General features: G+C 38.5%; 3 protein-coding genes across 6 annotated transcripts in view; all 3 read left to right on the forward strand.

Moving 5' to 3' along the window:
* mad2l2 (mitotic arrest deficient 2 like 2) overlaps positions 1–3,461 on the forward strand; it is a 19,653-nt gene extending 16,192 nt beyond the window's left edge. Inside the window, exons 4-8 of the mRNA XM_010796158.1 lie at positions 1,182–1,282; positions 1,381–1,475; positions 1,876–1,949; positions 2,417–2,509; positions 2,616–3,461. Coding sequence (XP_010794460.1) covers positions 1,182–1,282; positions 1,381–1,475; positions 1,876–1,949; positions 2,417–2,509; positions 2,616–2,654 — 402 coding nt within the window. The 3' untranslated portion in view covers positions 2,655–3,461. The remainder of the gene's footprint in view (positions 1–1,181; positions 1,283–1,380; positions 1,476–1,875; positions 1,950–2,416; positions 2,510–2,615) is intronic.
* Positions 3,462–4,184: 723 nt separating this feature from the next.
* On the forward strand, positions 4,185–8,196 carry LOC104966851 (transmembrane protein 82). Its single transcript, XM_010796159.1, has 6 exons — positions 4,185–4,398; positions 4,497–4,569; positions 4,727–4,922; positions 5,834–6,248; positions 6,916–7,103; positions 7,512–8,196. The coding sequence occupies exons 1-6, from the start codon at positions 4,305–4,307 to the stop codon at positions 7,590–7,592; spliced, it is 1,047 nt and encodes a 348-aa protein (XP_010794461.1). The 5' UTR covers positions 4,185–4,304; the 3' UTR covers positions 7,593–8,196.
* Positions 8,197–11,885: 3,689 nt separating this feature from the next.
* The window catches only part of spen (spen family transcriptional repressor), a 25,864-nt gene continuing 23,078 nt past the window's right edge, over positions 11,886–14,671 (forward strand). For all 4 annotated transcript variants that reach the window (XM_010796160.1, XM_010796163.1, XM_010796162.1 and 1 more), the window contains exon 1: positions 11,886–12,237. In XM_010796160.1, the coding sequence (XP_010794462.1) occupies positions 12,155–12,237 (83 nt within the window). In that variant the 5' untranslated portion in view covers positions 11,886–12,154. The remainder of the gene's footprint in view (positions 12,238–14,671) is intronic.

Below are 14,671 nucleotides of genomic sequence, written 5' to 3' on the forward strand. Positions count from 1 at the left end.
ATACAGCTGCAAGCATATGTTTGGTTTCCATGGTAAATACACGCTCTCTTTAGTAGCGCGCCCAACTCAAATCTGACAGAGCGGTGAGGCGACTATTCACAGAAAACAGAACAAGAATCGACAACTACTCTACTCTCTGCTCACTCCTTTCCTGTAAAATACAGGTCCAGCCCACACATACTGTATGCTCCATCAAGGACGGTGCTACAGGGCACAAGGCAGTGCACTTACACCTACAATAAACATGTTAATGTTAATCTAACAGCTACGGCGATTCACTAGTGTTTCTATCACTGATTGTAGTAAAGTGTTTTTATTGCATGTAGAGCACTTTGGCTCAACCAAAAATAGTTTTTAAATGTGCTATATAAATAAAACATGATTTGATTTGATTTAAGTACTAGTTTACCACTGTTAAAAATATTATGTTAGTAATAGCCATGCATCTAAATTCTGTGTATAATAATAAGAATATACTTCAAGTATTGAAAGTACTAAATGAAGAAAATGTCTCCCGTGGCTCTTATACAAATACGTATTATATCTCTAGATTAATATCCAGAATATACATATACCAGAACATATCGAGAAACCAGGATTTTTTCTCCTGTAGTTTGTAGAGGTTATCGTTAACTCTTATTATAAACCAATCTGTTGGGTATTTTGTCCATTATATGATTGAAGAAAATAATCAGTTTGTGAAAATTGTGAGATATGTACTCAGAACCCAAAGTGACACCTTCACAATGTTTGTTTTATTAATTAATCAATGAAGGGCAAAAGCAGCAAATCTACTAAAGAAACATTACCTAAATAATCAAAAAAGTTGACAGGTATATTTCTGTCAATCATCTTATTGATTAATCTCCCAAGTCTTTCAGCAGTACCAACTGTTGGGTAGTTTAATTAACAACAAAACCTAATATTTTATTAATTATTATGTTTTTTCTGTAAAAATCTAAATTGGTAAGTAAAGCTTTAATTAAGTAAAGGTATAACGTGGCATGAGAAGAAAATGCCCAAGGGAAGTACAAGTACTTCAAACTCGTATAGAACAAGCTACTCCAGCAAATGTACATTAGGTACTGTCCAGCACTGATGCTGACGTGGTTAATTTAGGAGATGCCTGCCATCCCTTATCTACATGGATTCACTGCTGAAGTTTTTCATTTCCCTCCCAGAATGATGCAGAGAAGGTGGTTGTGGTCATCATGGACAAAGAGCATCATCCAGTAGAGAGATTTGTGTTTGAGATGTCCCAACCTCCACTGCTGTCCATCAGGCAATTCCCTTTCTTCTTCTTCTTCTTCTTTAAAAAAAAAAAAAAATCAGTAGTCAGTATAAATAACACACTAACTGCCTTTGGTTTTGTTTTTACAGCTCAGACACTTTACTGTCACATGTGGAGCAGCTGCTGAGGGCATTCATCCTGAAGATCAGTGTGTGTGATGCTGTCTTAAACAATAACCCACCAGGTAACGTCACTAATGATCACATAAAGAGAAGCACTTCTATGAAGATTTAAAAAAGTGATTTGCTCTGATTCCCTGACAAAACTCTGCCAAGCTTAAAGTGTTATCTGCCAATCTTGGAAAAGGAGGCAGGATTTGGGTGAACCTGGGGAGAATGATGAGCCTGTAAAGCATAGTTCAGGGTATCAAATTCCCTGATCTAACTCTTAAAAAGTAGTACCCCTTCTGAAACTGATATTTATTGGACAAGCATGCATTAAAGTAACAAGTCTAAGGACTAGAACGTCAGATGGGAACAGAGCTTTTAATGTCAGTGTGTTGAGATCATATCATACTTTAATTGATGTTCCAGTTGGAGTAGATACAATTCATACATTTATTTTTGACTTGTTGTTTGTCACAGGGTGTTCATTTTCAGTGCTGGTACACACCAGAGATGCTGCTACTCGCAACATGGAAAAGGTTCAAGTCATTAAGGTGAGGTTTTAAAAAAATGCAAACATACACATTAATAGAATACTTCATAGCCCCTAAACTGCCATGTGTATATCATTTACTTATCGAGTGTTACCTTGAATTATTAAAAAAAACGTTTCTCTTGCATGCCTCCACAGTCAAGTAAAACCTTGATGAACTGCCTTTAGAACAAAACATCCATTTTCACATCCATACCGCCTATGCAGTATAATCCAAGTACCATTAATGGGAAAAAAGCATTTTGAATGAAATAAAAAATACAATATTTGACTGTGCCTCCATACAATTTAATTCATCATGAATTAAAAAAAAGTATTCCTTTTAAATAATGGTTTGGGATTGTGAATATAATAGTAGAGTCTGAATCTGTTTTACTTTTTGCTCGTATTATAATCACCTCTTATAATATGGTAACAATGAACAATAATAATAAATAATCTGTCACATTTGTGCATCTCCCTCCTCAGGACTTTCCATGGATAGTTGCTGATGAGCAGGAGGTCCACATGCAGGAGCCGAGACTCATCCCGCTGAAGACCATGACATCCGACATAGTAAAAGTGAGCATCTCTCTCAATCAGTGTATCTGCTATAAATAAAGTTTTGTTGAAATGTATCCTCTTGAAATTGCTCTTATTGTTTATTGATTGTTTCTATCTTTTGCAGATGCAGCTCTATGTGGAAGAGAGAGCTCAGAAAACGTAGCCTGGGATGATGTTAAACCATGATAAGAGTATAAAACACAGTCTATCACAGCTGGAAACTGTCTAAAAGAAGACTTCTATATATAAAAGCGCTTTGAGGAGTCCCAAAGACTACAGCTGCCTATATAAATGACTCCATTTGCTATTTAATAACAATCGTAAAGAAACATAGATCATACACACACTGACATTTTATTCAGAATCGTTACTGTTTCAGAGACCGATTGGATCCCATGCCACACAGATATGCATGAATATGGTTGTTATGAATTGTGTTTAATGCTTTCCATGCACATCTTTAATGTGACATTATGATCAAAGAAGAGCTGTCACACCATGACGATAAATCCCAGGGAAGATGGAAAACATCATTACAACAAATATCACCAGCATCTTCTACTGACTCTTCTATCAGTTCAACCCTCAGCTGTGTTCATCTTCACTGTTTTGTCGGGGAATTGTTTTTCCCAAAGCTCCCCCAGAGATTGTCTTTTCACCACAGGGAGTTTGTTAGACCTTTATATCCCACTATAATGTCGCACTGAGTCATAGCAGGTCTGTGCATGGTATCTACAGTATTACAGACGGGGAGGGATGCAGTGTGAGAGTCTTTGGTGGGTTCCTACGCAGTAACCGGGACCTTGGTGTGTTTACCCGTGCAACCAGTGGTTATGTTTACCCATTCTTATGTGATTCATTCAAAGTTGTTGTAAATGTTGTGTTAAAGGAACAGTTTTAACTGCTGAAAAATGTGTGAATTAATATGTATACAAATATGACATGGTAATAAAATATGTTTTTAAAGCACCACCTCGAGTAAGATCGTTTTAGGATGATTCTTGGTAATATGCTAAAACTGTTTTCCTATATGGTATAACACTCGATGATAATGAGACACTGGAGACAATGACAGCAGGATGTTGAATGCCAACACATTGCTTTCCATTGCTGATTGATTATTACCTTTTTGAGTGAATTTAGACATAACTTGTGCATTTATGACGGTAATCTGATACTTTAAATGTTTTATTAATAATTAATACTTTACAAACTGTGGGATAGAAACCTTGGGATTTGAGCCTTTGCAGACCATTTACATACACAAAAACCTATAGAACAGATATCATATTTGAGCTCTGCATCTTTAAAGACAGGCATCATTTATTTTTCGGTTGATTTCATTTAAATCCCTTGTGTTGGAAGTTTGCCTTTTTTTTCATTCGGAATGACCAGCCTTGTGGTATTTCAGTCTCTATAAAAAAAAAACTGAAATAAACCTCCAGGCAAAATCATGTTTTAAAAGAAGATCTATTAGATAAAGAAGTCATCATTGGAGAAATGCTTACAATGCAACTCACAGATAACTTGAAAACACCCCCTGCCATCAATGTAGAGTGTAAAGTATGGCGCAGTAAGCTCCATTATCTTGTTATGACTCTGAAGGCCTCTGCTCCAGCGATACTCCTGTGACCTTTGGTACACAGGACAGCGCTGAGGCAACAGAAATAAACAGAAGAGCTGAGCTGTTCCTCCACATGTTTGTAGCCTGATCTGGAATACCAAAAACACGTCTGCGATTCAACTCACTTACATTTTCCTCCATGGATTATTTTGCTGAAACCTACTACGTTTAAAAGTCAAAGGTAGTACGATGTTCTCCTTTATTAGATCGCTCATTCCCACTTCCTACTTCCTGCCGGCTTGGTTGTCCCTTGATATAAATCCACTGAATAGTTTGCTTCAAGGTGAGTTTTATGTTCTCTGACGTCCACATTGCTAGAGTTTTTTTAAACTGTGTATGTGTGTGTCATCAGTTAAAATGTTAATGTTACATGATCTGCAGGACTGGTAGGTGCATGTGGGATCTCTCTGCTATGCTCCCTCATAAGACTGCACTTATTTCTAGAAAAAGAGAGGTAAAGATTCTTAATATATCTCTTTTTGCTCATTTACATCACCCAACCATGCTTGTAAGATTTGCACCATTATCAATAATATTGTATTTAGTGCTGGTACAGATCTTGTATAGTTCAGTTTTATTTATTTCTTGATTTGATTTCCAACCTCCTATAGTAGCAGTGATGACAATGAAAAAGAAACTATCAAGAGGACACAGAGCCATCAAAGCAAAACTAAACCTGGACTTTTTGGGATGCTCCACTTCCTGTTTGTGACTGGGATGCTGTCTGTGGTGGGGTCTCGTGTTGCCTCCCTGGTGGTACTGGAGTTTTGTCTTCGAGCTGTGTCTGGACTGGTTACAGCGGGAAAGGTACGAAATTAATTATGTTATTTAAAAACAAAAGACTTGTGATTTTCCAGTCGCTTCTATTGCTCAATAATGCTGAGTTAAGAGGAGATACAAGTGAATAAGGTACAAAGGATAAACTAATACATGTATCACCATTACACCTCTCTAGCTTTTAACTTACATTAGGACATGTTGAAAGTGTATGTTAAAATAGGCAATTGAGGCATTTTCTTATTCAAATTGTACTTCATATATATTCAAAGCAGGAATCTGGCCGTATCTGGCTGAAAATACGACATATTAGAGTCAAAGGTTTTTACCAGAAGGAATTTTGTAAATATCTTAACATACTCAACACAGCCATAAAACAAAATACATTTTGCCACATGAATTCTTTAGGGAAACAATGTACTGAATCAGGCTATATGCTTACGTCTTTGGATCATAATTAGGATTGCATCTTGAAAGTTTGCTATGTAAATACTGTAGAAGTGGATATTTCTGTCTCATTTTGCGAAAGCATCCTAAAAAAGAGATTTCTTGTAAAATTCCATACATTTTCCAGGACATAAAGGTGAATATTTAAAACAAATTACCATTCATATTTAGTTAACTTGATTTGTGGTCGTAATAAGTTTACTGAAATATTAAGTTAAATATAAGGCATTATCAAATACTAACTGTTGGCCAATTAATGAGGAATCTATAGACCCAAATTGACAACTCTGGTCCAACAAACAAAAGTTTTTTTTCCACTGGTGTAAAAGAAGATAGTTATGGAAGCCAAAATAACCCAAACCTTAAAATTGACGAGTGCACCTTTACTATCCCTCCTGGAATTTATGCCATCATGATGACTCTATCATCACAACCAGCCATCATCTCATTTGGAGCATACATTACTTCTGTTCATATGCTTCTTCATTCCCCAGGAGTCCAGTAAATTCGTGCAGCAGCTGTTAATGCAGAGCCAGTTCTCTCTCGGCTGTGCCCTGACATGCAGTCTGCACTTTCTCCACGACGGGGCGCCGCAGCGCTGGCTGTGCCTGCTGCTGGCGGCTGCTCTCAGCTGGTTATTGTCCCGGCAGGCCACCCGGCTGCTGCAGCACGTGACGGCTATGTATAAACTGCACAGCTCACAGCGCTACTGCGGCATCTGCATCGGCCTGCTCACATCCGGCCGCTGTGTGCTGCCCATGCTGTGCAGGGCCATGATCATCACCTTCTCTGTGGCTGTGGTGGCCGCAATATTCATTATCAATCAACACTTCCTGTCTGCAACTGAGGCCCTCAGGTTCTGGACCCCCCTCACTATCTGCTACACACTGCTGGTTGTGTACATGCAGGGTGAGGAACATGCCAAATGGGAAACATGTCAGAGATTATTTTTGAAACACTCAGTGGAGGAAATTAACTAAGGACATTTACTGTAGCATTAGCCTCCTGTAGCCTACTTGAGTATTTCCAATTTCAGCTGCGTTCTACAGTTCTACACAACATCTCCATCATCTATCAATATTGGAATTTTAACTCCACTTATTTGACACTTGTAGTTACTACTTTTTACATAAATATGATGTCTTGATATAGGCTTTCAGGCTTTCACTCAGTTGTACACAAAGTAAACAATTTACTTAATGAGTTACAACATTAAAACAGCTCTTATATGTATTTGTTGATAATGTTCTATATTAATACAACACTTCTGAAAGAGCCATTCTTCAGAATAAGTACTTTTACTTTAGAGTACATTTCGCTGATAATATTTGTCTACTTTTACTTTAATAAAATTTAGAACTCTATATGAATACTTGAAATGAAGTATTTCTCGATTGGGGTATTAGTAAGTTAAATTAATTAAATTAAATTATCAACTCTTTCCACCACTGTAAACACACATAAGACACTGATGAATCTGGCCATTAATGAAAAAATGCATCTTCACATCCTGCTGCTGTAGATCTACTTTTCATTCTCATTTTTACTTCCCCCTAATTCTGTTTTGGTTCTGCAGAGGAGCAGCACCGGCGGCCCAGCAGCCAGGCTGTCCTGAACACGGTAGTGGTGCGTCTCGGGGGTTTGATGGTCCTGATGCTGACTGTTGGACGTTGGGCTGATGTGCTCCACATCATAATGTGTTTCCTGGGTGAGGCCGGCTGTCTAATCCCCACCATGGATCTGCTGGATGCCACATCCTCGCAGGTCAGTGAGTCTCCCTGGAAGCAGTGCACAGGGCTGAAAGCACTTTTTGTCCATCGGGACCCAGAAAACTGGGGCAGAATAGCAATGTGTTCATTAGACTGGGTCCCAAGATGAGGCTGAACTTCTCCAACTTGTATCCCAGGTGGAGAAGGTAAGATCCCCAAGACAGAATGAGGTCAAAGTGTTCTCAAACTCTGAATACTGAGCTTACTTTTCCTTTCACTGAGCTAGCCTGACAAAACAGTTAAATATTTCAAAAAAGAAAGCAAACACAGTTGATACAGTGATTATTAAAAAAAAAAATAATATGGTTGGAGCCAACCCCATGAAATGCTCAATATAATGTGTTTGGGACTAATATAATGTGTGATCTTTTTATGAGTAATAATTCATCTGTCATATTTACAGGAGGAAGAGGATTACGCAGAATACGTCAAAAGAGAGCATCGCCGAAGACCAAAGGCCCAAGAGAAAGAACATCAGAGATAGGGATTTCATTTTTTGTTGACTTCTTTTAAATGAAGTACTATTATTGCTGCATCCTCAATTCATTATTTTGTAATTAGATGTTATATTTTCATTAAAAAGTCCAAGAAACATATTAGTTCAATTTGTTAAAAAAAAGCCCTTATATGTAAAATATTAATAATACCAACAGTATAATCTTACGAACATAACTTTCTTATCATGCATATCTTCCACCTATGTTGTCTGCTGTTCTCTTATAAATGTGATTTCCTTTATGACTCATAGATCATCAAATTTGCCTCAGGTGACAAACCTGCAGTTATGGATGATTTCATAGGAGTCTTTGTGACGTCTTTGATTAATTAATGCTGCAATCTTGGAGAGATGCTGCTCTAGATACTCCTGGGGAGAGTCATTGTTCCAAATCTTTCTGTAGCCTGGGGCCGTTGTAAACCTTTCCACAGCCTACTGATAAATATATGGCCAAATAAGCCAGTTTTACTTTATGTTATATTAAAATAATCAGCTAAGAAAACTAGCTGATCATTGTCATTGTCTCACTAATTGGTATGATTTAAGAATGCAGGTTTAAGAATGCATTTTATTTTGCCTTTAATTAGTTAGAAACGGAATAAGAGTTTTTCTCTTTACCTTTATAATGGACACAAATAATAATAATAATAATAATAATAATATAATAATATAACTTTATTTGTATCGCACCTTTCATACAGGGGATTGCAGTTCAAAGTGCATTACATCAGTAAGAAATAAGACATCAAATCAGTGTAAAACAAGCAGCAAGAGCAAAGCATAAAGTGGGATAAAATAATTAAACATAAAAACATGGGGAATAAAACATAGAGAAATAGTGCAATGTCAATCACAGCGAAATAGTGCAGTATAATAGTGTAAAGTCAGTAAAATGCTTTGGTAAAGAGAGGTTGTAAGCTGCCTTTTAAAAATGTCTAACAGATTGGCTTCCCTAATATTGTTGGGTAACGTGTTCCACAGTTTTGGGGCAGTTTACAAAGGCTGCATTACCGATCTTCTTATGACTCTTTCTGGTGACCTCTAATATATAAATAGCTATATTCGATTAAATTAAATGTATAACCATAATATAATACAGAATGCAGACTACGTCACAGGGCCTATATGAATTTGAAGGTGGTAAAACACAGCTCGCAGAGGAACCAACAAATATGTATTAGCATAGCACATGGATTTAAGATCAGCACAAAACCAGCTCACAAAAATGTCCACAGCTTGTTATTTTCATCTGTTTTCGCGTAAATCAGAGCTGCGAACGTTAATAAAAAATGCAGACAATAACTGCGGCACAAACAGCTCATGCAATGGGTAAATTCTTTAATTTTCTTTAATAATTTTTTGAAGGTTAGATACATTTTCACACAACCATGGGAATATAATATAATTCCGCTTTGACATGTCTCTCCTGAGGTTGTCTACTACAAAAGAAAAGCAAAATGGCTGACGACAACGTTAGTGCTATAAAGTCACACAAAATGGCGTTAGACAAAGAAAAGGCTGCGTTACTTGCTTTTAATTTGAACACTAGCCCTTATACATACTTACGGACCAAACTAAAGCCAATAACCCGTAAATAATAGTTACTATCTTATACAGATACTTATTTCGCTTTATAGGCTACCATAGAAGAGATTTGTTTCTCTTTTACCGTCTTTACATTCATGTATTTGCAACATTGTCTCAACGTCGAAAGCTGCTGCCTTCTTGTAACCATTTATACACTGAGACCCACATCACATTATATCCACATTTGAAGCCGATGTAATGCCCATTAGATGTGCCTTTATTGAGAGCTGTGGACTGAAACATATTCCATGAGAGGGTTTTTGATTTATCATTCCTTATTCCTTGTCAAAAAAGGCGTGTGAAATTACAGTGGTCACATTAGCCTGACGGTCCAGTTCCCAAAATAATCCAGGTCTGAGAATCACTGCAGACAGAGGAAATTTAGTTTTGGTGTCTAGTCGATCCACCAAAATAGGAAATTGTACTCCCACAGGTTTATTAGGTTTTTACTGAATATAGTTCCACATCAGGACGAGTTCAGTAGACACAGAGAGTACGTTCTCCATGAGCACCCGAACATGGTGAAAATGCCCATTGAAATGACTGAGTACTTCAGCACCTCCTCATGAGATTTCCAGACTTTTCTGTTCTCATCTGATAGGCACGCTGGGTGCATGCGCAGAACAGCTGTGCGTATCCCCGGTTACCGCAGTTTGACGCATGCGCGCTTGTCACCTCAATAAGAATGCTTAATATAGTAACACAAGCAGAAAAATTCTGTTGTGTAGTAACAGAGGTTTTATTAACAATATTTGATTAATAAATGTTTAGTTTTTGCTAAACGTTACATTCATCTCCAGCTATGTTGGACACAATGTACTGAGGTGTAAATGAGCTCAAACTGAGATCGCAGATTAATTAATTTACAGATGTTGTATCAAAGTAGCCTAATTTGAGAAAAAACGACACCAGACAAGTATTATAAAAGCAGGGATAGTCTTCCAAGAAAAAAACACACGCCGCTTTTATTTACCCCTCATCAATGTTTATCACTACTGGTCTCTTGCACCTTTGGACCTATTGCTCATGTTACTTATTAGCTTAAAACAAAGCTCAGACCAGGTCAAAGCTTTTGACTTAATAGCCCTACAACGTTTTAAAGCACACTGCTAGTAGTAGTAGTAGTAGTAGTAGTAGTAGTATTAGTAGTAGTAGTAGTAGTAGTAGTAGCAGTATTAGTTTAGTTTAATTTGTCCTGATTGAGCAAGTACAATGAGTACAGCTGAGACAGTGTGAATCTCCATTGTTTTACGAATACATTGTGGTGTTCCATGTTAGGTGCATTGCTCTTCTGCACATAAATTACATTTGGTGTGACTGCATTTTTTCGTATCAATCACACATCTGCTAAACGTTCTTACTTTAAATGATATATATATATATAATGTTATTTAACTTTTTTGTGTGCAACACCAGAATAAATTGAAAGTAGGCTATACTATTTTTGCTTGCTCTTGTAAAGCATGCAGTCAATTTGTTAATGGATGGATCGGTTTTGGTGATATTCACTAATTATAGGAAATGCTCCAATTTTGCTAAATTATAGTCAAATATTACGCATTTGTGATCAGAGTATTTCTGTGCACATGTTTCACTGTGGTAATATGTATATTATCAATAAATGAGGAGAGAAAAAACACATAATGCAGAAGTGTTCAACGTCTCCTTCGGTTTTGATATACATGAATGTATAATTGAATGTATAATTGAATGTTAAATGTTTGGGCCAAAATTGTGTTCAATAAAACAAAACTATTGATAATAAATATTATAGGCTGAATTGGTTTTTACGATTCACCTTATCCAAGGGCTGCTCATTTAACCTCAGAGCAATATTTGAGAAATGTAAATATAATGGAGTTCATATCTGAGTGTTGTCACACAATATTGTTTTACATTTATATTTCTTTACTGGAGCCCATGAGGGCCTCAAATGAGCTCTTAATATTCAGAATCACCTCTTACAAACCCTTAATTTCCGGTTTCCTGTAGGCTTAAGTTTCCGCTCTATATGTCCAAATCTTTTCAACAACCTTTTTGGACTCAAAAAATAGAGGTGGGTTAGCTCAGCACAGCGTAATGTGTCACTTAAACCCTGCATGTAATATTGTTTTTCTTACATAATCTAGACAATGTTGTGTAATCTGGAGGCAAAAATAAAAGACGGGGCCTTATTTGTCATTAATCAAGTTATTCATTTCTCAAAGAGTGTATTTTTTTTGGTTCAAAGAAGGCTGGAGTCCATCACAACACCAGTAGTTAATAATAATGTATCAGTGATATATAAATGAAGTACACTATAGAGTGACCCTGAATGCCCTATGAAAAATATAAATATTGGCCTATGACTCACCTGCTGTTTCTGGGCTTTGATAAACATAAAATGCTGCCTATAAGAATAACAAAAATGTAAAAAGGAATATGGAAATCAGTGCTATTAACTGTATGCAAAGTGCCACACCTTTCCATACCCATCTAGCACTGATGGGATCCTCCTGAAAGCTTCTCAGATGTCAACGCACCTTCATTTAACCAGGGGTTTTCTCACGCATGCGCATGGGCTCAAGACTATCTCATCGGGGAGAAAAAAAGAAGTTCACACACAAAGCCACGCCTGCGCGGTGTGCCCCTCATTACAAGCGAAGTTGCTGCATCTTTTTAGGAAGCTACATGCTTTCTTTCGACACCCAAAGGTCGCATGGTGTCAGGGACGCGCCTAGTCACGGGAACAGTCCAGAGCGCGTTCACGAGGTGCAAGATCGCGCTTTAACAGTGAAGAGTATCAAACAGCGTGCGGGGATCCAACCTAATGGTTTACATTGGTTCACAACGACCAGTCAATGATTTGCGCCGCTTATTTTTTTTCTTGCGCGGCGTTTATTTTGCAAACGTTTTCTTTTTTGCACGGCAAGGAACTGACATAGCAAACTCATCTGTATGATAGGGGAGCAGGAGCTCACAGTATGGTCCGGGAAACCAGACATTTATGGGTGGGAAATTTACCCGAAAATGTGCGAGAAGAGAAAATCATTGAGCACTTCAAGCGGTGAGTAGGAACACTAATGAGCGACGTGTGCTTGTGTGTGTTTTTGTGATGTGACAACGGGTGCATGGCCAGCATCTCTCTCTGTTGTGTCACATTTTAGTGAAGTCGGGATGAAGCAGGAGGTTCCCCTGTAGCAAAGTCCCATTTGGCAACTGTGCTGTCAGCTCCCCATAAGCGACAACACTGTGCTGCATTTCTGATAAAAAATACAACGGCTAGCAGACGACAAACACCCTCCTCGCGGACATATGGATTTGCCATATTGACACTAACTTGTAGGCTTGGTGATAACTCCACTTGTCATTTCACGTTGTAGGGGTTTTCATTCACGCCATGGTAACCATTTCACTTTTAAGAAGCTTTCATTTCCACCTGGCTAACGTAAAGGAAACACATTTTTTTTTGCTACAACAGTGTAAACAAACTTCAACCTATACCTGGCGAGCTGCTTGTATTGTACAAACGCCATGCATTTCACAGTGTGCATCTCTGGCACACAGTATCAAGTCTACCGCCTTGTGTTTATGGTGCCAGAGAAAATCTGACCCAGTGTTTCACTTGACTCTCTAGGAGTTTGTCAGGTTACTGATTCCTAGACTTGTGCACACAGGGGTTAGTTTGCACACTGTGTATTTATCTACCAACGTGCACTTTAGCTGTTGCAAGAACCGAATTTCTTCAAATGTTAAGAGAAGTCAGTGAAAGCTAAAAGGTGACGCGCCATCCACGCTCGCTGCAACATTGATGCAAACTGGCTGTGATTGAATCCCGTGTTAACTGATATGCAATATTGTAACGTTGTAGTAGGCTGCCTGCGACTTTGTGCGAGCACAGAAATCGGCATATTTGTTGCCACATTATTACCGCGTTGATCCCCCCCAGCTGCTGACTGGCACAGCCTGCAGCGTGATTTGATCTAAGGAAAATCAGACAACATATCGATATTTTAATTACGATACCCTGATTGTGCTCCACTGGTGCTTTTTGTACGGGCTATTGGAGCAGATCGAATCCGTGCACCTTGTATGGGCTTTCGGCCTTTGTTGTCTTCCTCGCAAGCAGAAAACAAATGTAAATATGAATTTTCGTGGGGCCGTCTGCGCGCTCTTGCCTCTCTCTTCTCGGCTGTCAAGGAAATAACAGCCCGCCTCTCCGTCAGTCCGTCCATATGTGCTGGAGAGCAGACTGCTGAACATCATCATAGTCTACATATGAGCAGCGATCTCTTCTGTGAAGGCGTCTCCGTGTGGGAAGCTTCTTAATTACAAACATAAATCATACATGTATGTTTAACACAATTATAACCGATAAGCACCTTATGTTCCCCACAACGTTGCCACAGCATACGACTGTAAAATATACAAACTGATGATTATTAATTTGCTTTGCACTCTTTTGGTTTTCGTTACGGTTGTCTGATGCATGATTGAAGTACAAATATGATCCGCGTCTTATTCATGCAGCCGTCCACACAATAATGGGATACCTATGGCGTTTTTTATTTACATAAGCCCGTGCTATGCTGTGCGTAACGTTATGTTTGGGGGATGGTGACTGGATTGCATGTTATTCCAATAGCGGAGGGAAAACAGTGTCGGAGGGTCTCTTTTAGCACGCCGCCTGAGCTCCAGCGTTAACCCAGAGGTAGCCAGAGCATGCAGGTGCATGACAGCCCGATGTGTGATAGAAGTCATTGAAGATGGGGGACGGCAGAATGAGTAAGCAGTGTGAACAGCTTTTCTAAAATGGCGTCGGAGGCTGTTCAATGTTGGGAACTGGCATGCCAATAAATGTATGGGTACCCTACTGTCTCTATCGGACAGAGCGAAAACACTCCCGAAAGGTTGGCGGGGGGGGCTGAGACTGCCAAGGCACAAAAGCTTTATAACCCAAGAACTGAGCTTGCACATTTTGTATTTGGCCCATCAATTCAACCATCACTTAACAAGGTATATTGTCATTTATTAACAGACTTCTTAAGGAAACAATGGAATGCTTACACTCATACATTTGTATATATTGAGCAGTTTTTTAAGAGAAGGGAAAAGGAGGAAATGATAAGATGAATGTCAAATTGCACCGAAAGTGCATTGCCAATAGTGGAAAAACAGAATGAGCCATATAGACATGCATACTGCATTGAGATTATTTATTTTTTAAACCCGCACACAGCGAATCAGGAAATGTCACGTCCTTTTTTATGCTGCCCCTCATCTGTGCGCTATCCAGCGGCTATAATCTTGTGAGCACACCCTCCTCCTAGACAACATGCTAATGTTGGAAAATATATGCATTTATTAACATGCAATGTGCCATAGTTTCAAGTCCAGTTGCTGGGTTACTGTTGCCTTGAGAGAAAGAGCAGAAAATAAGAGTATCAAAGCCACCTTCACCTCCCACCTCTACACACACACACACACACACACACACACAC

Source organism: Notothenia coriiceps, unplaced genomic scaffold (assembly GCF_000735185.1).
Source record: "Notothenia coriiceps isolate Sejong01 unplaced genomic scaffold, NC01 NC01_scaffold00037250, whole genome shotgun sequence".
NCBI lineage: Eukaryota > Metazoa > Chordata > Actinopteri > Perciformes > Nototheniidae > Notothenia > Notothenia coriiceps.